At 55.2% G+C, this 27,397-nt stretch overlaps 1 protein-coding gene across 1 annotated transcript in view; it reads left to right on the forward strand.

The window, feature by feature from the left end:
- Positions 1 to 287: 287 nt before the first annotated feature.
- Positions 288 to 27,397, forward strand: part of SEMA4B (semaphorin 4B) — a gene marked incomplete at its 5' end in the record, with an annotated part of 46,156 nt that continues 19,046 nt past the window's right edge. Inside the window, 3 exon segments of the mRNA XM_080651414.1 lie at positions 288 to 335; positions 337 to 600; positions 15,606 to 15,807. Coding sequence (XP_080507540.1) covers positions 288 to 335; positions 337 to 600; positions 15,606 to 15,807 — 514 coding nt within the window.

Raw genomic sequence — 27,397 nt, forward strand, 5'->3', positions numbered from 1 at the left:
GAGCTGACCGAGTGCCAGGTGTGTGCCTACATAATTGCTCTGCGCACCCTGTGAGGTCCCAGCTGTCCTGAGGCCCGCTGTGCAGATGAACTGCGGGCTCAGAGAGGTTAAGGAACTCGCCCTGGGTAACACAGCCAGTCAGGTGGTAGTAGTCCTAGGATTCCTACCGGGGCCCCTCAGATTCCAGCTAGCGACACCGTCCCCTGGGTCAGGGAGGGCGCAGCCCCACAGACCCCGCCGCCTTCGCGGCCTGCAGAGCTGTCCTGGGGGCAGGTCCCGACTGGGGAATGGACGGAGAGCAGCGAGTCCAGAGTGGCCGTCCACGCCCTGAGGCGGGTGGTAGTTAGGGGCGGGGGGCGGGGGGCGCTGCTGGCGCCTCCCGATAATTCCCGTAAACACGGGCGAGGCGGGGCGGAGCTTGGCAGCAGCCCCGCATTTCCGGGGAGGCTGTGCCAGACCCAGGGTGTTCGCGGGGACACTCCAGGTCCCCAGGGAGGGCTTCGGGCTAGCGTGGCAGCGGGGAGGAGCCTAGAGACACTGAGTAAGAGGGGGCGCGCCGCAGAGGAGGTTCTTCCGTGGTCGGTGGTCGCGCGTGGGCAGGTAGGCGCAAGGGACAGGGTGGGCGGGAGCCGCGGCCCCAGGAGGGGGCGGGCCAGGGTGAGGCTGATGGGCCTGCCGCGCCCCTACTGCCCGCGCCCCTACTGCCCGCCCCCCTTTCCCGCCGCCGGGTCACGTCTCCAAGAGGCCGCCACCTGCGCGCTCTGATGCCCCCGCCCCCGGGGAAGCCTGTTGCCAGGGCAGCGCAGGAGCCTGGGTCCACATTCCCACGGCTAGCTGGGCCTCCGCGCCCGATCCCTTCAGCATGTCCCGCGCCACCCCTACTCCACACTGAAAACCGGAGCCAGGGATCCTGGCTCTGCAGGGAAATGGTCTGGAACCTGAGCAAGTCCTGGGCCTCTCCTTGAAATCGTCCTGGGTGTGACCTCTGAGTTAGGCTTCCAGTCAGCGCTGCTTCTCTTTGAGTGACAGGTGGATTTAGGGGTCAGGAGGGTAAGGAAGTTAGGATCCTGGAAATGAGGAGGCTCTAGTGGCCTCCCTGGAGCCATTGTGGTCTGGCAACAGGACTCAGGAGCCCTGGGTCCCCTAGGGAAGGCCATCAACCTCCTCTCCCATTTCCTCACCTGTAATGTGACTCTGTCTTTTGACCCACAGATCATAGAATTCGTGTAAGGCTCCAATGCCCTAAAGACAGGGAAGCAGCCCTAGCGGGTTTGGCTCAGTGGATAGAGTGTCGGCCTGCGGACTGAAGGCGGACTGAAGGGTCCCGGGTTCAATTCCCATCAAGGGTACATGCCTGGGTTGTGAGCTCAATCCCCAGTAGGGGGTGTGCAGAAAGCAGCCAGTCAATGATTCTCTTTCATCATTGATGTTTCTATCTCTCTCCCCTTCTCCCTTCCTCTTTGAAGTCAATAAAAAATATTTTTTAAAAAAGGACAGGGAAATGCACAATTAAAATCCCCCCTCCCCCATGGATGCTTTAGAACTGGAAGAGACTTAGGAATCCCTCTGAGCCCACCCCACAATGTCATAGGGAAAGGGGACCTGGGGGGGAATGACTTCACAGTGAGTTGGGAAGGTCAGGATTTGAACCTGGTCTCTTGACTTCCAGGCCATGGCTGTTTCCTCTGATGATCATTCTTGCTGACACTCAGGGAAATCGGTGCTTTATCTCCTTGTAGCCTGGGGCTCAAGCTTTGGGTGACTGATGATCTAAAGACAGGGACAATGCCCTAGTTGGTTTGGCTCAGTGGATAGATCGTCAAGCCTGCAGGTTCAATTCCTGTCAAGGGCACATGCCCGGGTAGCCGGCTGCATCCCAGTGGGGGGCGTGCTGGAGGCAGCCGATCAATGATTCTCTCTCACCATTGATGTTTCTAGCTCTCTCTCCCTTTCCCTTCCTCTCTGAAATCAATAATATGTATATATTAAAATCAACAAATAAAAAATTAAAAAAAATAAAGTCAGGATATTGGCAACAGGCGAAATAAGGATCAGAGAAGGAGGCTGGAGCCTCAGGTGAAATGAAGATGAGAGGAGGCTGGAGCGGGGGTGGGGGGGGGCGGCGGGGGGAGCTCAGACAGAGAAAGCCCCCCTGTCCGGTGTAGATCCTGTGCCGGGGGCTTTGCTTTCATGCAGCTCCTAGAGGATTGCCCTACAGAAATCCCGGGGAGCCAGCATTCCCCAGCTCTCCGAAACACCTTCTCTTCTGAAGCCAAAAAGCCTGCTGAGACGGTATGAACAAGAAACCCTTTGGCTGCCCTGCAGAGCGGAAGTGGGACTTCCCACCCACATCAGTGAGGTGCCTTTGCCTTTGAAAAGGAAAAGAGGAAGGTGGGGAAAGAGATCCCCCGCCGCCGGGGGAAGGAACACTCGAATGAATCACTTGGCCAGGATCTGAGACGGTCAGCTAGAGCAAACTCCTATGCTCACTGAGTGAGCATTTACGGGGCGCCTGCTGTTTGCAAGCTCAGCGCTGGGGGCCGGAGATTAAAAACCCCAGTCAGGCCCTGGCTGGTTTTTCTCAGTGGGTAGAGCATCGGCCTGCAGACTGAAGGGTCCCGGGTTCGATTCCCAGTCAGGGCACATGCCCGGGTTGTGGGCTCAATCCCCAGTGGGGGGCGTACAGGAGGCAGCCGATCAATGATTCTCTCTCATCATGGATGTTTCTATTCCTCTCTCCCTTCCTCTCTGAAATCAATAAAAATAAATAAATAAATGAAAACCCCAGTCTGGCTGGCCCAGTGGGTGTGTGCGCTCAGGGAGCTTGTAGAAGAGATGGGGAGAGAGGGCTGTGATGTGCAAATGAGTATCTCACTACTGCATAATGAGTGCTTAGTGGAAATTTGAGCGGAGTGCAGAGGGAGGGTTGAAAACAGCACTAGCCCGGGAGGCCTGGGGCATGGCTGGAACTGTGCCAGGTGGGCCCTGGCCCCTACCTGTGCTGGAGGCAGGGATGAGTGAGGGCATCCAAGGAAATGAGGCAAGGACGGGTGTTCTCTGGAAAAAGTAGCCTAAGGGATCCTTTTAAATATACCCTTGTTGATTTCAGAGAGGAAGGGAGAGGGAGAGAGAGACAGAAACATCAATGATGAGAGGGAATCATTGATCGGCTGCCTCCTGCACGCCCCACACTGAGGATCAAGTTAGCAACCCAGGCATGTGCCCTTGACTGGAATCGAACCCGGGACCCTTCAGTCCACAGGCCGACGCTCTATCCACCGAGCCAAACCGGCTAGGGATCCTTTTGAAGTGTAAGCTCTGTGAAGGCAGCAACCCTGTCCGTCTCCTTCAATTTCAGCAATTCCTAGGAGGCAGCAAGAACACTAACAATCCTCCTTGAGTGAATGAAAGAAGAAGGGGAGGATGGGAAGAGGGGAGGGAGGAAAGGAACAGCAGCTTGTGTTACCAAGAGGAGCATGGTTATAACTGGAGACAAAACCCAGGTTGAGATCCCAACTCTAGGTAGAGTATCTGTGTGGGTTCTGGCGCCAGCCCTGACTTAACACTTACGTAAGCTTAGTAAGTCCTTTCTTTCTTTCCTTTTAAAATATATTTTTATTGATTTCAGAGAGGAAGGGAGAGGGAGAGAGAGATAGAAACATCAATAATGAGAGAGAATCATTAATTGGCTGCCTCCTGCAGACCCCTTACTAGGGATCCAGCCCACAACCCAGGCATGTGTCCTGACTGGGAATTGAACCGTGATCCCCTGGGACATAGGTCGACTCTCAACCACTAAGCCACGCCGGGGCATCTTTCTTTCTTTCTTTCTTCCTTTCTTTTTATGAGAAAGAGAAACATCGATTTGTTGTTCCACTTATTCATGCGTTCATTGGTTGATTCTTGTATGTGCCCTGACCGGGGATCAAACCCACAACCTTGGCGTATCAGGATGGTGCTCTAACCAGCTGAGCTACCCGGCCAGGGCAGCTTAACAAGTCCTTGAACCTCTGTGCCCATGTTTCTCACCTACGAGCGGGCATAGAATCATTCCTGTCCTGCTCTGTGGTGAGACTTACATCAACGACTGACTGTAGAAAGCGCAGCACAGGGCCTCGCTTAGAGTAAGTACTCCATACAGATTAGCCTTAAAAATGTCAGCGTTGCTTTGGGTGGAGTAGTTTGCCAAACAACTCATGTCCAGGTTACATAACTCCCCCAAAAGGAGGGATAATTCCTTTTTACCTGATAAAAGCTCATTTCGAAAGTGCCCTGTGTCTGCAGATTAGCACATCTCAAAGAAAGGGGTTTTCATCTTTTTTGAGCGCAGAGCGGGGAGTGGGGAAGGCAATGATCTTTTTGAAATCAGATGAACGCTATGATCCCTCTCACTAAACAACATATCACTCTTGGGGTTCAGTTCACAGCTCCCTGAAGTCCACCCCAAGAGTTCAGGGGCCCCTGCTCTGCTGGCCCGTTATGGGCTGTGATGCAGGAACTGAGGCAGCAGCATGGAAGGAAGGGCCCTCCCTTGGCCAGGGCCTGGGGCTCAGAGAGGGACTTAAGGAGGAAGAACTGGGTGGGAAAATGGTGAGGGCATTGATGCCTGATTTCTTGGGATCCTGGGAATGGAGGGGCCTCAGGTCTGATAAGCCAGACTGGAAGCCAAATCTCTCTCCTAACCCTTACACCCTTTTTTTTTTTTAAATATATTTTTATTGATTTCAGAGAGGAAGGGAGAGGAAGAGAGAGATAGAAACATCAATGATGAGAGGGAATCATTGATTGGCTGCCTCCAGCACGTTGAACTGAGTCTGCAACGCAGGCATGTGCCCTTGACTGGAATCGAACCTGGGACCCTTCGGTCCACAGGCCGATGCTCTATCCACTGGGCCAAACTGGCTAGGGCGATACCCTTACACTCTTACCCCCACCCTCACCTGGCCTGGAGCACCTACCTCCCGCCTGTGAATGGCGGATTAAGCAGTGATTGTTGCCCCTTCAGGGAGACAGGTGCCAAGCATCAGCAGGGCCAGTGGCCCAGGCTCTGCAGGCCCCCAGGTGAGCAGCAGGCTTGAGGCCACGGGCAGACAGCCCTTCCTGAACTGGCGTTGGGGGCAGGGGAGTGGCAGGGGCAACTGCATGTTCTACCCTGTCAGGGCAAGGACAGGTTGAGCCCTGCTGCTTGCACCACAGCCCGTGGGGCGGGGGATCCCCTCCCAGGGAGTGGCCGGCTCAGGCACCAACAGGCCCACAGCAGGCACACCCGGGACTGGGACTGAGCTGGGCGGCTGGTTCATCTCCCAGCGAGAGTTGCAGCCTCAGCACGAGGGTGGCAAGAGGCAGCTGGACCCAGAAGGGGTCCTTAGGGCTGGGCACCGAAGTGAGGGGGGCGGAGGGAACTGGTAACCTAATGGATGGCTCTGTCCGCGGGCATCTGCCACATGCCAATCCCTTTCCGTGCACTCATAGCGGCTCTCCTGACGGCCTGTGGCGTTCCCACCTCCAGAAGAGGAAGCTGCGGTCAGACAGTGTGTGGCTTTTGCTCCCAGTCCATGAAGTACCGATGGTGCTGAGCTTCTCCTTTTTTTAAAAAAAAAATATATATTTTTATTGATTTCAGAGAGGAAGGGAAAGGGAGAGAGAGAGAGAAACATCCACGATGAGAGAGGATCATTGATCAGCTGCCTCCTGCATGCCCCCCCACTGGGGATTGAGCCTGCAACCTGGGCATGTGCCCTTGACCAGAGTCGAACCCGGGATCCTTCAGTCTGCAGGCTGACGCTCTATCCACTGAGCCAAACCGGCTAGGGCTTGAGCTTCTCCCTCTGATGGAAGAACCAAGGTGCCTGAGCCCTGGATTCTATCACTTCCCAGAGCAGGAAACACGGGGACCCGTGCAGGGGAGTCATACAGTTTCATACAATTTGGGGAACAGAGATGAGGCCAGGTACGCGTATTGCCAGACCTTGTGAGCAGCTGCCAGTGAGGCGTGAGGCCATGGTGGTGCTGGCCTGGGAATGCCCTCTGCTGCGGAGGGCACTGCCCCAGGGAGGCTGCCAGCCACCAGGATCTGGAAGCCATTGGCTGATTTGAAAGCACACACAGGGAGTGCCAGCTTCCTTATCAACATGTACCGATGCTTCAGCTGAGCTCCTGCCCAGCCCCTGGGGAGGAGACACCAGCCAGGGCAGGGCGGGGACCTGCAGCTGCAGGTTGACTTAAGACAAGGGCTCAGGCTTCTAGGGGACCCTGGCAGGCAGGGCGCCAAGGCCCGAGGGGGCTGGGCCCAAGCCAGGGTGAGTCTGCCAACCAGAACCCGGGACGCTGCCTCAGAAGAGCGGGGGGGGGGGGGGGGGGGGGGCGGGGGGGGAGACCTTTGGGTTCAAGCTCCACTGGGCTGGGCAGGAGGCCCCTCCCCCATGGCCAGCAAACAAGGCAGTGACTTTCAGGGCAGAGCTGTGGGAGCTGCGGAGCCAGCTTCCCTGGGTGGGAATGAGGGCAGCAGGTCTGGCCGGCGACCACCTGGCAGGGGCCATCCGTGCCCAAGCACGTGGCTGGCCTCCACCTGGGCAGAGGCTGTCCCTGTAGCCGGTTAGTGAGTACTGATTGCCCTTGCCCAGTGCCTGTGTTCACTGCCCTTTCCTGTGTGCGGAGCAGGTTAGCGAGGCAGTGGGCAGGTGTTCATCAGATTTCAGAGAGGAGGGGAGAGAGGGAGAGAGATAGAAACATCAGTGATGAGAGAGAATCATTGATGGGCTGCCTCCCACACGCCCCCCACTAGGGATCAAGCCCACAACCCCGGGCATGTGCCCCGACCAGGATTTGAACCGTGAACTCCTGGTTCGATGCTCAACCACTGAACCATGACGGCCTGCTGGGTGCCTTATATTTTTAACCCTTTCATTTTCCCTTGATTCCCTTTCATTTTCTCTTTCTCTTGGTAGCCTTTCTTTTTAAAAACAAAACAAAACAAAAAACCAACTTTTTTTCATTTTTAAAATATATTTTATTAATTTTTTACAGAGAGGAAGGGAGAGGGATAGAGAGCTAGAAACATCGATGAGAGAGAAACATTGATCAGCTGCCTCTTGCACACCCCCTACTGGGAATGTGCCCACAACCAAGGTACATGCCCTTGACCGGAATCGAACCTGGGACCCCTCAATCCGCAGGCCGACGCTCTATCCATTGAGCCAAATCAGTCAGGGCTCTTGTAGCCTTTCTTATGCCTCTTCCTCTCTCCCTCTTCTGTGGCTCTTCTCATTTTTTATTTTCTTCCACCTGATACTACAGGTGAGGTATTTGTTTGTTTGTTTACCTTTTTGCCTTTTAAATTTTTTCCATGATAACAGGTATGAGGCATACATTCACATACAGGAAAATGCACACATCGGAAGCATACAGCTCAAAGCATTTTAACATTGGTACACACTTGGGAAAACAGTACCCAGACCAAGAGATAGAATATTCTCATTGTCCCTCAAGTTTTCTTGTCTGCCAGTGAGGCATCAGCCCCTGGTCTCGCATCTCCCACCATAGGCAAGCTTGGTTTGGCCTCTTTGTATGTATTCCTATGCACCTTTGACCTCTTGTGCTCGCATTTTAGTCCTTACATGTGTGTCTCTGTGCCTGAGAGGAGGAGGGAGGAGGAGGAGGATGGGGAGGAAGGCGAGGCTGAATGAGTGTGGATGGAGCAGGAGGCCCAAGCTTGATGACGACTTTTACTGTCTGGGGCACAGAGACTACACTGCTTCTTTCCTTCCTTCCTTCCTTCCTTCCTTCCTTCCTTCCTCCCTCCCTCCCTCCCTCCCTCCCTTCCTTCCTTCCTTCCTCCCTTCCTCCCTTCCTTCTCATCTGAAGATATTTTTCCATTGATTTTTAGGGATAGTATAAGAGAGATGGAAAGACAGAGAAACATCAATGTGAGAGAAACACATCGATTGGTTGCCTCCTGCATAAGCCCCAACCAGGGCCCAATCCCAGGAGGAGTCTGCAACCGAGGCACATGCCGTTGACCAGACTTGAACCCAGGACCCTTTGGTTCTCAAGCCAACGCTCTATCCACAGAGCCAAACTGGCTAGGGCTTTTAATGTATGTTTATTGATTTCCAAGAGGAAGGGAGAGGGAGAGAGAAACATCAATGATGAGCCCTAACCGGTTTGGCTCAGTGGATAGAGCAGCCGTGGGCAAACTACGGCCTGCGGGCCGGATCCGGCCCGTTCGGCTGTTCTATCCGGCCCGCGGAGCCGAAAGAGCGGAGGGTTCTCTTGCTCTCCCCTCTGCTCCTTTACTTTGAATTTATATTAGTTCACACAAACACTCCATCCATGCTTTTGTTCCGGCCCTCCGATCCAGTTTAAGAACCCATTGTGGCCCTCGAGTCAAAAAGTTTGCCCACCCCTGGGATAGAGCGTCAGCCTGCAGACCGAAAGGTCCCAGGTTCGATTCCGGTCAAGGGCATGTACCTTGGTTGCAGGCACATCCCCAGTAGGAGGTGTGCAAGAGGCAGCTGATCGATGTTTCTCTCTCATTGATGTTTCTAACTATCCCACTCCCTTCCTCTCCGTAAAAAAAATCAATAAAATATATTAAAAAAAGAAAAAAAAAAGAAACATCAATGATGAGAGAGAATCATTGATCAGCTGCCTCCTGCATGCCCCCCACTGGGGATCAAGCCTGCAGCCCGGGCATGTGCCCTTGCCCAGAATCATACCCAGGACCCTTCAGTTCACAGGCCTATGTTCTGTCCACTGAGCCAAACCGGCGAGGGCTCATTCTCACATTTTAGTCCTTACACGTGTCTGTGTACCTGGGAGAGACGGGAGAGGGTGAGGATGGGGAGGAAGGCGAGGCTGCGTGAGTGTGGATGGAGCAGGAGCCCCAGGCTTGATGACAACATCTTGCCGTCGGGGGGCACAGAGGCAACACTGCTTTCCTCTTCATCTCTTCCTGTCCTCTCTCTCCAAGCTGTCCCTTGAGCTCTTTATACACATCACGGACGTTCTGGCTGAGAAAGACTTGCCCATGTCCAAGAGGGGCAAAGGGGAACAGGAGACGCGGTGTTGGCTTGGGAACCACGCTGGCCACAGGAAGTCAGTTCCAATGAGGGTTTTTTCTGTCAGCCATCCTCCTGTTTTTTCCCAGCTTGGGGGAGGACCCGTTGGCACAGGAAGGGGAGACAGCGGAGCTCACAGAGGCTGGGGGCGCGCAGTGGGGGCTCCGCTCCAGGCCCTCCGCTGGGCCCCTCATTTTGTCGAAGTGTTGTGCTTGGCAGTGGGGCTTTCGAAGGCGGAAGACCCGTCACTGTCCTCAAGGGGTTTGCCACCCACTTGGCATAAGACATACTTGGACCCCGCCGGTGTGGGTGAGTGGGTGAGTGTCAGCCTATGAACTAGGGGGTCACAGTTCGATTCCCGGTCAGGGCACATGCCTGGGTTGCTGGCTTGATCACCAATGTGGGGCATGCAGGAGGCAGCTGGTCAATGGTTCTCTCTCATCATTGATGTTTCTCTCTCTCCTTCTCTCCCTCTCTCTCTCTCTTTATTCCTCTCTGAAGTCAATAAAAATATATATATTTAAAAAATTTTAAAGGCCATACTAGACTCCTAGAGCATCTGAGGAGCCATGAGTGGGATATAATTAGCCACCAGCGAGGCCACATCAGCCCCTGCCTCTCCTCCTTAGGGATAAGCATGGCAGTCACACAACCCATCTTTGCCAAGACACTAAGGCCGACTAACCTTGCTGCCCTTTAAGGAGGCACCTGCTGCTGGGATTCAGGCTCTAGCCAGTGCCTAGGTGACAGCCGTAGCAGAAGGTAGAAGAAGGAAATGCTGCAGCCAGCCCTAGCCGGTTTGGCTCAGTGGATAGAGCGCTGGCCTGCGGATTGAAGGGTCAAGGGCACATGCCTGGGTTGTGGGCTCCATCCCCAGTGGGGGGGAGGGGGTGCAGGAGGCAGCCAATCAGTGATTCTCTCTCATCATTGATGTTTTTATCTCTCTCCCTTCCTCTCTGAAATAAATAAAAATATATATATATTTTTAAAAAGAAGGTAGAAGAAGGAAATGCTGCAGCCAGTTCCCTGATTTCAACAGGATCTCTTGCAATTTCTTGCATAAGATTCTAGGGATCAGCCCTAACTGGTTTGGCTCAGTGGACAGAGTGTCGGCCTGCGGACTCAAGGGTCCCAGGTTCGATTCCGGTCAAGGGCATGTACCTTGGTTGCGGGCACACCCCAGTGGGGAGTGTGCAGAAGGCAGCTGATCGATGTTTCTCTCTCATCGATGTTTCTATCTCTCCCTCTCTCTTCCTCTCTGTAAAAAATCAATAAAAATATATTAAAAAAAAAACATTCTAGGGATCATATGGAGAAACGGGCCGGATCATATGGAGAAACGGGCCAGATCATGCAGTGGGGAGGCCACCTTGCTAGCTGCTCCACCTGCAAAGGATGATGGTCAGATTTAAGCCTGATGGGAGTCTCCTGTGGCAGTGGGCTCTGTTTGAGGCCCTGCGTCACCCAATTGTTGTTTCCGGCTTGGGGAGGACCAGCTGGCACAGGAAGGGAAGACCGCGGAGCTCACAGGAGCCGCGGCTGCCATGCTGGGGGCGTGGAGCTGTGGGTCATTTATAGACTACCTAGAGCTTTTCTATATTAAGCAGTTGTTAAACCTTGGCCACAGACCAGCTCATACTCTTATCAATACACACACACACACACACACACACACACAAACACACACGTTTTTGCTGAATCATTTTGGAAGTGGCAAACATTGTGACACTTCACCTCTGAGAAATAAACCTCAGCAGGCATCTTCGGCGGGCAGGGACATTCTCCTGCAACCATCATCCCATGACCGTACCACAGACACGCGCAGTAAGGCCACAGTGTCCTCCCATGTGTAGTGCACCCCAAAATTTCCCCAATTGCCCTATAACTTTCCCCCTGGGATTCAATGAAGGCTCACAGGTTGCATTTGATTATCAGCTCTTTTGAGTTTCTTAACCTAAAACAGCTCCCCTTGCCTTTATTTATTTTATTTTTATTATTATTATTATTATTTTTTACTTTCATCACATGGACCTTTTTGGAGGGTGCAGGCCACTTGTCTGTAGAATGCTGGGTGCATCCGACTGCGCCCTCATGAATAGATCTGGGTTAAATGCTTTTGCCGAGCACGCTGCGAGGATTGACTGTGTTGTGTATTTCTTCTTGTAGCCCATCAGGACGTAAATGATGTCAGGAAGTCCCATCCTGGTGATGCTACTTTCTTTTTTCATTGATTTTTAGGGCAAGAGAGAGAGAGAGGAACATCGACTGGTTGTTCCACTCACTCACGCATTCATTGGTTGAGTCTTATATGTGCCCTCGCTGGGCTGGAATCTGAAACCTTGGCATATCTGACGATGCTCTAACCATCTGAGCTACCCGGCAAGGGTCTGGTGATGCTGACTTAAACTGCTTGGTTAAGATCGTGAAAGCTAAAGCCCTCCCTTAGAGGTACCGTTTCTCTTTGGAAATTACGGAGTCACCTGAGGGACAGGATTTGAGACCTTGTTATTACACAGTTTCCTAACAACCTTCCACCCAGTGGCTGAGCATCCAGTGATGATCCTTGCTTGAATCTAGATTTTCCAATTCTATCATTTCTTCTACATTTTCCGGCCGGCATATTTCTGTACAAGAAAGCTTCCTTTCTGCCCCTTCTCTCCCTCTGTGTTTCTCTGAATGTCACTGTGGACGGGTGGATTGTTTTTCATTTCATGCATTAGAATCCATTATTTCCTTATTGGTTTTGATGCGCAACTTGTCCCAAGTTGGGTCATCAAGCTGGCCCCATATATCCTTTTGACATGATCCCATTAGTCTTTAACCACTTCCTTGCTTTCTGGCCCAACAAAATATCCCTGGCTTACCTTTTTTTTTTTTTTTTTAAATATATTTTATTGATTTTTTACAGAGAGGAAGGGAGAAGGATAGAGAGTTAGAAACATTGATGAGAGAGAAACACCAATCAGCTGCCTCCTGCACACCTCCTATTGGGGATGTGCCCGCAACCAAGGTACATGCCCTTGACCAGAATCGAACCTGGGACCTTTCAGTCCACAGGCCGACGCTCTATCCACTGAGCCAAACCAGTTAGGGCTCCCTGGCTTACCTTTTACTTTCTCTTTCATTTCCCCACAGTCCTGGCACCTATTATTGGAAAGAGATATTTAGAAACCAAGAACTGGGTGCTAGGTGTGCTGACCCAATATTCTTTTTTTTTTTTTTTTTTTTTTTTTTTTATCATCACCTGATGATATTTTGCCATTGATTTTTAGAGAGAGTGGAAGAGAGAGGAAAAGACAGAGAGAAATATCGATGTGACAGAAACACATGGATTGGTTGCCTCCTGCACGAGCCCCGACCAGGACCCGGTCCAGGGAGGAGCCTGTAACCCAGGTATGTGCCCTTGATGGGAATCAAACCCAGGAACCTTCAGTCCGCAGGTCGACGCTCTATCCACTGAGCTAAACTGGCTAGGGCTCGCCCAGTATTCTTATCAGAGACTTGAGTAAAGGCATAAGAATGCTTATCAAGTTTAAAGATGACTGAAAACTGGGAGGGGAAGCAAAATGTATCATAATAGAGTAGATACTCAGAATGCCCTCCATGGGGTGAAATCTGGACCAGGACCAATAGATTTAAAGGAGGTCAGTAGGAAGTGCTGTGCTTTGGTTGAAGAAAGACATTGCATAATTTCATGTTTGGGAGGAACTCTATTGGACCAAAGGTGATATACCTTTGTTGGTTGACGGGTGCCAGCAGCATTCCATGATCCTTAAGTTGCATCCATCTATTCATTCATTCATTCATTCATTCATTCAGCCAATACTCCTTGAGGGCCTATTACATGCCAGGCACTGTTTTGGAGGCTTGGGATAAGTAACAAGCAGATAAGCAAAAATCCCTGTCCTTCTCAGTCAATATTTTGTGGATGGAGGGGCAGGTGGGGCGTTCAGACAATAAAGAAAAACCACAACAAATAAGCAAATCATATACAGTAGAATGTTATTAGGTGATGAGTGCCTTGCAAAAAAGGAAGAAAAAACAACCTCAGGGTAAGGGGAATATTGGGGGAAGTGTGGATTCTTCAAGAAGGTGATCTTTGCCCGGCCGGTGTGGCTCAGTGGTTGAGTATCAACCTATGAACCAGGAGGTCACTGTTCAATTCCCAGTCAGGGCACATGCTTAGGTTGCTCAGTAGGGGGCGTGCAGGAGGCAGCCCATCAATGATTCTCTCTCATCATTGATGTTTCTATATTTCTCTCCCTCTTTATCAATAATAAAAAAAACAAATTTTAAAAAAAGATGCCCTAGCATTAAAAAAAAAAAAAAAAATGATCTTTGAGCAAAGACTTGGAGGAAGGGACCCATCCTGGTGGCTATTGGGAGAGAAGGCTCCAGGCAGAGAGAGTAGCCAGGGCAAAGGTCCTAGCACAGAGCCCGTGAGTAGTCCTGGGGTGGAGCCGGAGGCTTGGGCATCACTGGCTGCAGGTGGATGGATGGCACTGAGAGAGGTGGTGTCCAAGGCCTGGCCGGGCTAGAAGTGGGGTGCTTGGTGCTGCCCACATCCCAGGTGCAATTCTGTGTCCAATGCTGAGATCTCCTTATTTTCTTATTCTTTTTTTTTCTTTTAAATATATTTTTATTGATTTCAGTGAGGAAGAGAGGGAGAGAGGGATCGAAGCATCAATGATGAGAATCATTGATCAGCTGCCTCCTGCACGCCCCACACTGGGGATCGAGCCTGAAACCCAGTTATGTGCCCAGACCTGAAATCGAACCGTGACCTCTTGGTTCATAGGTCGACGCTCAACCACTGAGCCATGCCGGCTGGGCGAGACCCTTTCTTTTTTATTTTTGTGTGTGGTGTGTTTTTTTTCTTTTTCTTTTTTTGTTGTCTTTTCTTGGGAGCCCCTGTCGCCTGGCCCTTGCCCATAGATGGGTGTCGGGATGGTGGAGATGCAGAAATCATGGAACACGGGGAAGCTTGGCTGCAAGAGAGGACAGTGGGGACCATGTGAGTGCTGTGCCCACCCTGACAGCCACCCTGTGGCCCAGGATGCGGCAGGCCCTGGGGGTGGGGTGAGAGCAAAAGGTGTTGGCTCTGAGGAAGCTCGGTTTGGCCAGGGATGAAGAGGAACTTTCCCAGGATGGCAGCTCATTCCTGGGGCGGCTGTTCGCACTGCCATGGAAATGACGAGCGGGGGTTTGGGAACTGCTTTCAAGTGGAACTACAGGAAGAATTACATCTGACTGTGGTCCTGTGCGCTCGTAGGAAACGTTGAACCGTTTCCCAAACGTTACTTCTCCTTTATTTTTTGTTAATCCTCACCCGAGGATATTTTCCCATTGATTTTTAGGGAGAGTGGATGAGAGAGGGAAAGACAGAGAGAAACATCCATGTGAGAGAAACACATCGATTGGTTGCTTCCTGGGAGAGCCCGGTATGTTCCCTTGACTGGAATCGAACCGCGACCCTTTGGTCCGCAAGTCAATGCTCTATCCACTGAGCCAAACCGACCAGGGCATTACTTTTCCTTTTTACGATCTTTGCAGTTTGATACTGTTGTGTCTATTTCTTTTTTTAATGTTGAGAGGGAGCCACTACATTGGTTTTGGGACTTACTTAGGGGTGCAGGTTGTTCCATCCTGGGGGATGTTAGGAACCAGGAATGGGGGTGGGGTGGGGTGGTGGACTGTGCCTCTTCTAAGTGGGTGCCTCCCGGATCCCTCCTGCCTCAGGGAGTACTGTCTCCTGCCTGGCTACGTGCAGGCTTGTGGAGAAGGTCTCACCTCCTTGGCTGTGTATTAAATCCTATTATTCCACGTAAATTAATCTTGCACCGCTCCTCCCACCCGAGATCTGGCTGCGTGTGGACAGAATTCTAAGCGCGGACGCCCCCGCAGGGCACTGAGTGGTGGGCCTGCAGTGAGCGCAGCCAGGACGTAAGGTGGACTGACCCGAGCAGAAATTAGAAATTTATTTAAGAAGCAACTAGCCCCGGCGTCAGCACCAGCTCGGCCGCGTTTATTCGGTCACGGACAAGTGGGTGCCAGGAGCATTAGCGGGGGAGGAGGACTAAAGGGGCAAGACCCAGGCCAGACCCTCAGGAGGCGCACAGTGGAGAGACCCACAGGTTTTCCCAAACCTCCCGCTCGCCGAGGGTCGCGGAGCAGCCGGAAGGGGCCGGGGCGGCGGTGGGAGGGTCTGGAGGTGGGGGCGGGGATCTGTGGCCCCGCTTCCCTCGGCGCCCCGCGCTCCAGCCGCCTCGGCGTCCGGGGATCCCCGGACTTGGCCTCTCCAGGCGCGCACCCAGCTGGCGCCCCCGAGGTCGGCTGCAGCGCCCAGGAAGGAGGAAGGGGGAAGGGGCGGGAGGGCGGGGAGCGGAGCTGGGAGAGGCAGGACGCCGTCCACTTCCTCCTCCGGCGCCGCCCTCCGCCCCGCGATCCCGGGAGAGCTTTCTCGGAGCCAGGCCAGCGGGACCGCGCTGTGGGGGTCGGAGGGGCGCGCTCTCGGCGGCCACGTGACCCGTACCCCAACCCCCCCAGGTCCGGGGGCGGGGCTGCCGCCCGCGAGTCCAGTGGAACCACCTGAGCCGGAGCCGGGAGGACGCCGTCGCTGTCGGAGCCGCGCGCGCCGTGATGGCCCCGGGGACCCGGCCGCCGCCGCTGCTGCTGCTGCTCCTGCTGCTGCTGCTGCCGCCGCCGCCTGCGACTTGGGCGCTCGTCCCCCGGATCAGCCTGCCGCTGGGTGAGTGCGGGCGACCCTGCGGGGCGCGTGCCCGGGGAGGGGAGGCGGCCCCGAGTGCCTCGTGCGGACGTTGCTGTGACAAAGGAGGCAGGGGGCCCGTTGGAGACGTGGGGTTCACTGGGACCCCTCCTCCTTTGAAAGCGCTGCGCGGGGGGAGGGAGGGAGAGAGGAGCGGTTGGGGCCGCGGGCTCCTTTCTTCCATTCTTTTAATGCGGGCGGGGTCCTCGCCCCCTGCTGCCTCTTTAGGGTGCACTTTCGGCGGTGACACCCCCACCACCCCCCCATCCCAGGCGCTGGCTACCCGCCGGTCCGCCTGCGCATCTGCTTGTCTTTGATGCTGACCAGAGCCAGCCGCGGTGCCGCCCCCGAGGGCAGCGCGGGGTGGAGGGAGGGGGCTGTGCTTGCGGCCCGTAAACACTGGGGTTTGGTATTCCAGCAAGTCACAGAAGGAAGGGCCGGCGCCCCATCCTTCACCCTAATGGACACGGTGGGATCCCCCAGGACCTGGGAGGGGCCGTACGAGGGAGGGGGGCAGTCTGGGTGCGCCCAGACTCCAGGCCCTGGAGCCAGGAGGACCATCCTCCTGGACCAGGTCCCTCCCCTGGAGCTCACAGCTGCTTCTGTGGCCCCCTCCCTTTCCAGCCCTCTGCTCTCCCCTCTCCTTACCCCCGCCCCCCTCACCTGGTTGCTTCTCCGATTTCTCTTTGAAATCAGAGGGACTTGGATTCTAAGCCCATTTCTACTACTAGGCAAGTCAGTCCCTCCTCCCTGAGCCCCAGGTTGCTCGCCTGCAAAATACTCCCGCTCACAGCTACCTTGCAAGTCTGTCTTGGAGAGTTGGTGAAACCAGGTGTACTGCGTGGGCATAATGTCTATAGGTGTTGTTTCTCCAACCCTTTCACTCGCTGGTTGTCACACTGTATGAATTAGAATAAAGGACCTGTACATTCCAGGTCACAGAGTCCTTTTCTTATAGCATCCCCACCCCTAAGAGCATTCCGTTTGCAAAAGGAAAGAGTAGCAGAATCAGCACTCAAATCAGCCTCGTGGCCCCGAGTAACCCTAGCTGAAACGTGGCCCAGGACTGCTGAGAAGGTGGCCTGGCTACAAACCAGCCTCTGCCGCTTAGGAACCACGTGACCTCGAACGAGCCGCCTAACCTCTGTGAGCCTTGATTTCCCCATCTGTGAAATAGGGAGAACACCAGCACCTGCCTCAGTTGTGAGGACTCAATCCCGTTTATATCTGCAAAGTCCTTAGGACAGGGCTTGGCACAAGAAACTGCTCAGGGAGTGCTCGCTGTCATTGCTGTTGTGTTGGGCACAGACTCCAGCCTGGCATGTCCTGCAGATCTGGGGCGATTCTGCCTGGGGTGGGGCGGTGCTGGCCTGTGGTTTGACCGCAGCCCCTTGGGTGCTCCGGCTTAAGTGAGGGTACACGTGTATCCGGACCCGGGCCTGCTGCCGCCTGGCTGTTTCTCTGTTGTGGCCACAGCTCCCTTTTGCCGTCAGACCCTCTCAGCTTTGGGAGCAGGTGAGAGGAGGTGGGGACTGATGCTCAAGGGATTCCATGTGTGGATGGCCCAAGGGGCATGTCAGATGTACCAGGTCTTGTGACCAGCTCTGGAACTCCATGGGGACCACTCATGGGGTCACTAAGTTGGGGAGCCGTGAGGAGGAACCGAGAGCACCTGCTTTCTGAGAGCAGCTGGGATACTTCGGGGTGATTCCCCACACAGCTCCGAGACCTGGCCACTTCCTCAGACCCGTGACCATTGCCAGGCCGCAGTACGGCTGCCACACTCCAGCACCCCCTGCACAGGGCACTTGGTGCTGTGGTCAGCATGTCTGTGTCGTTCTCAAATTCGTGTTAGTTCTAGCTGGTTTAGCTCCTGGACAGAGCTTCGGCCGGAGGACTGAAGGGTCCTGAGTTCCATTCTAGTCGGAGGCATTCCAACTAAGGGCACGGACCTCAGTTGCAGGCTCAATCCCTGGCCCTGGTCAGGGTGCTTGTGGGAGGCAACCAGTTGATATGTGTCTTTCACATCAATATTTCTCTCTCTGTCTCTCTCTCTCTCTCTCCCTTCCACTCTCTCTAAAAATCAGTGGAAAAATATCCTTGGGTGAGGATTAACCACACACACACACACACACACACACACACACACACACACACAAATCATGTTAAAATCCTAACCCCGGGAGGACTGAGACACTCGAGTTCATCTGTGAGGACCCCTGAGATGACACATTTGGGGGGCACCGCTGAGGGGTTGAAATGCAGTCCATACTCTGCCCTCTAAGCTGTGACTCCTGGAGGAACTAGACCCTCCCCTGTGTTCTTGAGGCTGAGTCAGCCCAGAGGGGACTTCTTGTTCTGGTCCCGCAAAGCCTGGCAGAGTTCAGCAGCTCCCTGACACCTGACCTTGTGAGCTGTGAGCTGAGCACATATCCACGCTTTACTGAGCTGCACCACAGCCCGGCGTGCCCGCCCCACCAGGCTTCCTCCTGGCCCTGGCTGCCCGCCCCCCTCCCGTCTGTGTGCTGCTTGTCCTACAGGGCTGGGTGCCCCAGAGGGGAATTCTCTGGTGACGGCCCAGGCTCACCTTCCCACCGGGGCTTGAGGCAGCTTCCTGCCTCATCCCTGGGGGCTCGTTAGATGTTCCTGGCAGCCTGCCCATCCTGGGCAGGACCATGGTGACCATGGGACACTGGGCACCGGGCCCCTGGGCACCTTCCTCTCAGAACAGGGAGAAAGGCATGGAGCTAGAGCCCATACCCCCTTCCCTGCCATCTGCCCTCCCCTCCTGGAACCCCCCCATTCCTGCCCCCCCCCCAGGGCCTGGATGCCTGGAGACAGTAGGCTGTGTCTGTGGTTTGAAATAAACCCCTGAAAGTGGAGCGTCCTTCCTATGGGACCCTCATTACTGTCCATCAGACTCCTGGGGCCGCCAGGAGGGGTGCTGCACTCATGGCCAGGACGGGGAGGGGGCCTGGGGGCTCCAGGCCCAGCAGTGCAGGCCGGGGCCCTCAGAGGAAGTGGCTTGTCTCTGGGAGAGGCGCTTCAGAGACGCGTGTGGAATTTGGGTTCTGCTGGATTGGAAGCTGGGTGGCGTGGAGTTGCAGGACCCAGGGGGCCGCTGTGTCGGGAGCAGGAGAGATGCTGAGTGGAAATGATGGCCGGGGTGTGTGAGCTGCGAGGCCAGAAACAAAACCCGGCTCCTGTGGCTCATGGAAGTCTTAATGGGTCCCCTTATTTGGGCAACTAAAAGGAGTTGTTCATTTTCACCCTGCCCTGAAGTGCCTGCCTGGGAAGCTCTGGACACCGTGTTTCCAAACCAGATTGGAACTAAATCGGCAGGCCTGCACCCTGCAGTCAACAAAACCCCATTGAGCCCAGAGAATGGGGCACGAATCAGCTACTTGTCCTCTGACCCCGGAGTGGGCACCCAGGGTCAGTCTGCTCTGAGAAGCCCGCAGCAGTACAGGCTGTTTTTGTTTTTTGGTTTTTTTTAATTGTAGAAAGGAAGAGAGAGAGAGAGAGAGAGAGAGAGAGAGAGAGAGGAACATCAATGTTGAGAGTCATTGATTGGTTGCCTCCTCCATGCCCCCCCCCCCACTGGGGATCGAGCCCGCAACCTGGGCATATGCGCTGACTGGGAATCAAATCAGGACCTCCTGGTTCATAGGTCGATGCTCAACCACTGAGCCACACCGGCCAGGCCAGGCCGCTTTTGAAGTCTTTTTCTGGGTGGTGACTTGTTTCCCTCCAGGGATGCCGCATGGACAGAGCCACAAGTGTGGGTGCTGCTGGCCTGGCGTTGAAGACTAGCTAGCCCTTATTTTATTTTTTTAAAATATATTTTTATTGATTTTAAGAGGAAGAGAGGAAGAGAGCAAGAGAGAATCATTGATCGGCTGCCTCCTGCACGATCGGGAATTGAGCCCACAACCCAGGCATGTGCCCTGACCGGGAATCGAACCGTGGCCTCCTGGTTCATAGGTCAATGCTCAACCACTGAGCCACCACAGCCGGGTGAGCTCCTGCCTCCTCCAGGCCCCTTTTCACATTGGCAAGATGGGAATAGTAACGGGAACCTTCTCAGAGTTTATGGATGTGAAGTCTGGCACGCTACCTGGCACGTGCGGCATCCCCAGTAAAAGCCCCAGCTGGTGTGGCTCAGTGGATAGAACGTTGGCCTGCGGACTGAAGGGTCCCGGGTTCGATTCCAGTCAAGGGCACATGCCCAGGTTGTGGGCTTGATCCCCAGTGTGGGGCATGCAGGAGGCAGCTGATCAGTGATTCTCTCTCATCATCGATGTTTCTATCTCTCTCTCTCTCTTCCTTCCTCTCTGAAATCAATAAAAAAAAAAAATACACACACACACATATATATATACACACATACATACATACATATATACATATACATATACATATACATATACATATACAGGCAGCGGCTCCTGCTCCCCTTGGTGGGAATTTCCTGCCTGCCTAGCCTGGGGAGATTGTTGCATTCGTTGGGTAGACATTGGGTAGACACTGTCTGAGCCCGGCTGAATGCAGGCCCTCTGCGAGGTGTCAAGGCCGCCAGCCGGGCAGGAAGTGGTGCAGACTTCCTCACCATTGCCCTGGGGGAGAAGCAAAGGTGATGATGCTTCCTTTAGTCCCCTTTCCAGGTGCTCCTGGTTCAGCTCTTCCAACTGCCTCCTCTGCCGGGGGCTGGGCTGCACCGCCCTCCTCCCTGCCCCTTGCTGGCTCCACTCTGCCCTCTGCATGACCCACGCTCAGCTGGGTGTCGAAATGCCTGTGAGCTCTGAGCTTGCACAATTTTGGGGGCACATCTGGATACACCTGCTCACTCCTCCAGACTAGAAAGGCGGGGTGGCACAGGGCCTGGAGGAAAGGTGGGCTGGGGTCGTGTTGTCAATCACTCCTGTGTCCCCTTCTTAGGGCCTGTGCCCTCCCTCCCCCCGCCCTCCCCCCCCACTCCGCCATCCCCATGGATATTCAGGATGGGTGGACAGGGCTCTGATATGACCCTTCCCAGGGGGATGAGCGGGGAGAGGAGCAAACAACTTGAGACTCCTGAGGTACAGGTGGTCCACGCAGGCCTGCCCTCAGCAGCTCCTGCTGCTCCCCCAGCTGGCCCCTGCCCCCACCTCCTCGCGTTCTGACCTCCCCGTCCTGGCGCGCTACCCTGTGCCCAGGGTGGAGAGTGGCTTACACAGAGGCGGCTGTCTTGGGACATGTACCTGAGGTCCCATCATGCCATCTCCTGCCTTTCCCAAGGCAACAAGCCTTTTCTCTGCTCCTAGCCCTGTATCGTCTCCCTGGTCACTCTTTTCCTACTTTTTGAAAATATATTTGGTCCTAGCTGGTTTGGCTCAGTAGATAGAGCGTCGGCCTCTGGACTGAAGGGTCCCAGGTTTGATTCCGGTCAAAGACATGTACCTTGGTTGCGGGCACATCCCCAGTAGGGGGTGTGCAGGAGGCAGCTGATCGATGTTTCTCATTGATGTTTCTAACTCTCTCTCCCTCTCCCTTCCTCTCTGTAAAAAATCAATAAAATATATTTTTTAAAAAAGAAAATATATTTGTATTGATTTCAGAGAGGGAGAGAGAAAGAGAGAGAAACATCAATGATGAGAGAAAATCACTGATCAATTGGCTGCCTCCTGCATGCCAACGGGGGATGGAGCCCACATCCGGGCATGACCAGGAATCGAACCATGACCTCTTGGTTGATAGGTCGACACTCAATCACTGAGCCACATCGGCTGGGCTCCCTAGTCACTCGTGAGCCACCGCTTTTGTGTGACCATCCCCACTGGAGTCACACAAAAGCGGTGGCTCATGAGTCAGTCCTCCAGCCCCTCGGTGGCACAGCCAGGGTTCTCACAGTTTGTGTCCGGCGTTCAGAGCTCGGGAGAAGGTAGAAGGCGGGTCACAGGTATAGAGCTTCGGGGGCCCCAGGCTTTAGTTGTCTTGTATCCACCTGCATGGCAGGTGCAGTTATCCCCATTTTACCGATCAGATAGCTGAGGTTCAGAGAGGGGAAGTATTTTGTCAAAGACATCTTGCTCGACCCAGTCTCCATGGGACCTCTCTGGTCTGCACTTGTGGGTCCTCTGAGAAGCCCATCCTCATAGCGTAGTGGGGTTTGGAGAGTGGGGTCCTGTGGCGAGGGGGTCTCGGTGGGGACAGTAGACAGAAACCTAATTTTATCAGAATTCCTAAAGAGGGGCCAAGTGGCTCTAGCCGGTGTGGCTCAGTGGATAGAGCATCAGCCTGCGGACCGAAGGGTCCCGAGTTCGATTCCGGTGAAGGGCATGTACCTCGGTTGCAGGCTCCTGCCTGGCCCGGGCCCTGGTCAGGGCGCATGCAGGAGGCAACCAATTGATGTGTTTCTCTCACATCAATATTTCTCTCTGTCTTTCCCTCTCTCTTCCACTCTCCCTAAAATCAACGGAAAAATATCCTTAGGTGAGGATTAAAAAAAAGAAAGAGAGAGGGGCCAAATCAACCAACTCGCTGCCTCTCTTTTGCCCCCCATCTTACCTCTTGCCCATCCTCTGAGACAGGCGCTACCAGCCAGGGAGAGGAAACCTCCCAGGATGGCCCACTGTGTGCCAGGCACTGCCCTTGGGTTTGGGGGTGGTGGCGTTGTTCCATTTTGCACAGGGGAGGGAACCGAGGCTCAGAGAAGTCGATTCACATTGCCATGGTCACACAGCCAGAAAAGTTGGGGGCCAAGCCTTGAGCCACAGCTGTCTGCCACGAGAGCCACATCCTTCCATCAGCGCAGGTGCCTCCTGCGTCACTTGTGAAATGTACAAAAAAGCAGCAAAAGGACCCAGCCCAGTCTTGAATAATTGATAGGCTATGACTCAGGTGTCCTCAAACTTCGGCCCACGGGCCACATGCGGCCCGCCGAGGACATTTATCCGGCCCGCCGGGTGCCGCTGCCTGTCCTGCTTAGCAGCCGACTCGTCCCGGGCCCGCAGTGCGCATAGGAATTTGTTCATAGTTTTTTTTTTAAACTATAGTCCGGCCCTCCAGTGGTCTGAGGGACAGTGAACTGGCCCCCTGTTTAAACAGTTTGAGGACCCCTGGGCTATGTACTTCCTTCTGGTAAAGAACTCTATCGAGGTCATACCCTGGATGGGACAGGGATCCAGCTGAGGCCCCTAATGGTATTGCCCGGTCGGAAATAGGGCCAACCCCGCAGCCTTGGCCAGGGACGCGGTGCATGGCGGACGGATGCGAAACTCTCCAGTAGGCGTGGCATCCCGGGGGCAGCGGGCCAGGGCCAGCTGCAGATGTGTTTTGTTTGGCCTCCAAGTGTTTTAGAGAAACTTGCAGTGGTCACCAATATTTAACACTCAGGAAGTTTTCTATAAAAATCCAGGTTTTTAGCCCTTCTGAAGACTGACAAGGCCGGGCCCCCATCCCATTAGCAGCAAGCATGGGGGCTAAGCGGCAGCCCCCAGGGTGCCAGGTGCTTACTCGGAGCAAAGGTGGGGAGGAAGGAAGGCAGTTGGGGTGTGGGGGCCATGGCTAGGGCATGGCTATTGGTGACCCTGTAGCCTGGGAGCAGGGCTGCATTTATTGGGTCTTCCTAGCGTAGAGAGGTCAGGTGCCTGTTGAGGGTTGCACAGCTGGTTGGTGATTCAAGTCAGGACTCAGGCATGGGCCTCCCGGTCGCTGTGGCCTCTCCTGCCTCCCTGCAGTGCCTTTAGCTGTCACACTTCCGTCTGCACCCTGGACAGCGTGTCCGGTGCTTTGGGGAGGGGGCAGAGTAGGGGCAGTGCGAGCGTGAGGCCTCAGGGCCTCCAGACTGCCCCACCCCTTTTTAAAAAGATATATTTTTATTGATTTCTGAAAGGAAGGGAGAAGAAGAGATAGAAACATCAATGATGAGAGAGAATCATTGATCGGCTGCCTCCTGCATGCCCCCTACTGGGAATCAAGCCCACAACCCAGGCATGTGTCCTTGACCGGAATCAAACCCGGGACCCTTCAGTTCATAGGCCAATGCTCCATCCACTGAGCCATACCGGCTAGGGCCAGACTGCCCCTTTGATCTGGTGCCCCTCCCTGGACCGGAGCATCCGAATTGGGACTTAGGACTCTTGTCATTCATTCAGTCAACAGATGTTTATCAAATCGAACAATTCCTTGGAACTCACCTGGCCAGGTGATACAAATATCTATCTTTATATATAAAAGCCTAAGCAACTGTTACGACAGAACAACCCGTCGCTATGATACACACTGACCACCAGGGGGCAGACGCTCAACGCAGGAGCTGCCCAAGCCCACAGGCCCCGATCGCTGATGGGGCCTGCTGGATAACCTCCCAGTCCCTCCCCCCGGCCGGCAGGTCCCAATTGCCTGATCGGAGCTGGGCCCCCAGCTGGGACGGGGAACCCGGGGTGGGTGGCAGTGGATGCGGGCGGCAAGGGAAGGAGGAGGTGGGGACGTGGGGAGGCAGGGAACTGTGGGCGTGCGGGCATTGAGGGAAGAAGGAGGCGGGGAGACGGGGAACCTGATCGGCCCTGATCGCCAGCCAGGCCTAGCGACCCCCGTGCATGAATTTCACCCACCAGGGCTCTAGTGGGCTATAAATAGGAATAAGATAGTTGGTCTTCAAGGCGCAGTCAGCTTCATGGAATAGCTAGAAAGCCCATCATCATGACACTGTGTGGCCAGTGCATCGGGGAGGTGTGCAGGGGAAATGTGGGCGCAGAGAAGGGGCCCTCGCCCAGCTGGGGATTCAGGAAGGCCTCATGGAGTAGAAGAAACTGAGTCTTGACGGATGAGTAGGAGTAGGTCTTCCGTGCTCAGCCAGCATGGTTCAGTGGTTGATCATTGATCTATGAGCCAGGAGGTCATGGTTCAATTCCCAGTCAGGGCACCATCCCCAGTGGGGTGTGCCAGGAGGCAGCCGATCAATGATTCTCTCTCATCATTGATGTTTCTATTTCTCCCTCTCTCTCCCTTCCTCTCTGAAAACAATAAAAATATTTTAAAAAGGAAGGGCCTTCCAGGTGGGGGCGCTGCCTGAGCAAAGACCGAGAGGGGAAATGGGACCTTGGTGTCACTGAGTTGAAACGGGAGGGGGACGTGCAAGGGCTTGGTGAGTCAGGGGCTTGGACAGTGGGGCACGGTGCGGGTACCGAGGACAGTGACAGGTCCCCTGGAGCCCTCTCGCCTCGGTGGAGCTGGAGCCCCCTGGGCGAGGCTGCTGCAGATGCCGGGGTGGGGGGTGCTGGCCTGGTTCTGTACGCAGATGATTTTGGGCGCAGTGATGGGAATACGTTTCGAAAGCACTGAGCAGGAAACACTGGCAGGATTTGATTGTGGATTGGATGGATGTCCTTGGGTGACAGGGAGGGAGGGAGGAAGTACAGTGCAAGGTTTGCAGCTGGGTGTGTGGTGCCCCAGAGACCCCAGGCTGAAGCGGGGGCAGGAGGTCCCGCAGTGGCATGTTGGAGGAACGTCTTGACTGGATGAAGAGCTTTGGGAGTTACCAGCGTCCGGGTCAGTGAAGCACTGGGCGTGGGTGTGGGGACCCCGGGGCCAAGGGCAGGAGCCAGGGAACAAGGGCATTCAAGAGCGAACCCTGGAGCCCAGCCATTGGTTGAGTGGCTCAGTGGTTGAGTGTCGACCCAGGAACCAGGAGGTCACAGTTCGATTCCCAGTCAGGGCACATGCCCAGGTTGTGAGCTCCATCCCCAGTGCGGGGCGTGCAGGAGGCAGCCGATCCATGATTCTCTCTCATCATTGATGTTTCTCTCTCTTTTCCCTCTCCCTTCCTCTCTGGAATCAATAAAAAATACTTTTTAAAAAAGCAAACCCTGGAGAGGCTGCAGAGTGGCCTCCACACAGCCCTGGAGCCAGCAGCCCAGGTTCAGAGCCCAGCTCCCCCACTCTTCCAGCCGGGTACCCGCTCAGCTTACCTGCCTCGCGCCTGGGCCTTCTCATCTGGAAAATGCAGGTGGTGACGTCTGTGTCACGGTGACCTTGCCAGGACCTTGCCAGCCACTGGTCCTACGTGCTTAGGAAGTGCTACCGCAGGGCCTTAGCTCTTGGAGGGAGGGAGGCCCAGGAGTGTGTGTGGGGGACAGGAAGTGACCTTGAGGCTGGTGTGGCAGACACCCAAAGACAGGGGACCTCCACGGGGCCACGGCCACGTGCCACGGAGGCCATGCCTCTGGGTGCCGGGGCTCTGGCAGTGGGTCCTGGCGTGCGCGGGGCCGGTGGAGGCCTGACTGCAGTGAGTGGGAGGTTGGAGATGGGGATGGCGCCGCCGGCTCTTGGAAGGGTTTTGGCTGAGAAAGGGGAGGAGGGAGGCACGCATATTTCTGGGGTAAATATTGAAGGGAAAACCCGCTTTCTGTGAGGCAGAGGTTAATGGCACAGAGCTCAGGCTCTGAAGAGTCAGGGAGCAGTGGGAAGTTGAGAGTTTATGCCTGGGGGCCCCGATTTCCTTAGGGAAAGGGATGTCAGGAGAGAGGGGTCATGAAGCAGTCAGCCCCCAATGGAGGGTCCTGGGTGGGAAGGTGGGAGAGCAGGCTCCCAGGTGATGGGGCTCATGACAGGTCCTGGGTGAGGGCGCCCTGGCCAGATGGGCACAGGGAGGTCTGGGAGGGGCTGGGCCACCTGGGGGTGCTGGCAGGGCCTGCTTGGTGGGGGCGATAGCAGGGACGTTCGTGTACCTGCCCCGGAACGCCGGATGCCATGAGCTGGACTCCTTGCCTTCCTGCCTCTCTCTCGGTGACCTCAGTCCACGGGGAGGACTTTTAGCACAGCCCTCCTCACCCCCCACTTCCCTGTTGGGGACTCTGCCTGGCTCTGGTTTGGTGAAGGCGGAGTGTGCCCACTGCCTCCAGGCCAGCAGGCTGCCCTGCCCAGCGCTGGGGTGGTGCAGCGGGAGGACGTGTGTCTAGGTCGCTGGCTGCCCTCGTCCCTGAGTCAGCACCTTCGCCCCAGAGGCGCTGCTGCTGCTGGCACAGCGGGTCCAAGGGTCCAGAGTGAGTCCTGGGGAGCAGGTGCGCCTGCTAAGCATCTGGGAGGCTCCCCCAGACGGTTGTGGGGCCCAGACCCTCTGAGACTTTGCGATTCCAGCTGAGGGAGAAGGGACTGCCACCCACGCCGGGGACCCTTCCTGGCTCTGACTCCCCTGGAAGCTGGTACTTGCCGCCGGCCTCCTCCTGCCGGGGCCTGTGGAGGGCGGGATGTGAGGGCCAGGTCAGCCGTGTGGTGCCAGGAGCCACCGAGAGGAGAAAGGTGGGGTGGGGCTCTGAGTCATGGCCCTGCTGGCCTGGGTGGGGACCTCTTGGGGTGGGGGCAGTGCTGATCCTATTCCCGGCTCACTCCAGAGACTCCCCACTTCCGGCTGAGTCACAGGGAAGGTGAGCCTCTAGATGAGGCAGGGGACTGAGCTGTCTCCGCATCACTTCCTGCTGATGCCCCGGCCCGGAGTGGGGGAGTGGGCCCTGCCGGTGTCTCTGACATGACCAGCTTCCTGTCACCCCTATCAGCCTCCTGGGAGCCCTGGACAGCCCCCGGCTCAGGTCTG

This window comes from Plecotus auritus, assembly GCF_963455305.1.
Source record: "Plecotus auritus genome assembly, chromosome: 15".
In the NCBI taxonomy this organism is placed as follows: Eukaryota; Metazoa; Chordata; class Mammalia; order Chiroptera; family Vespertilionidae; genus Plecotus; species Plecotus auritus.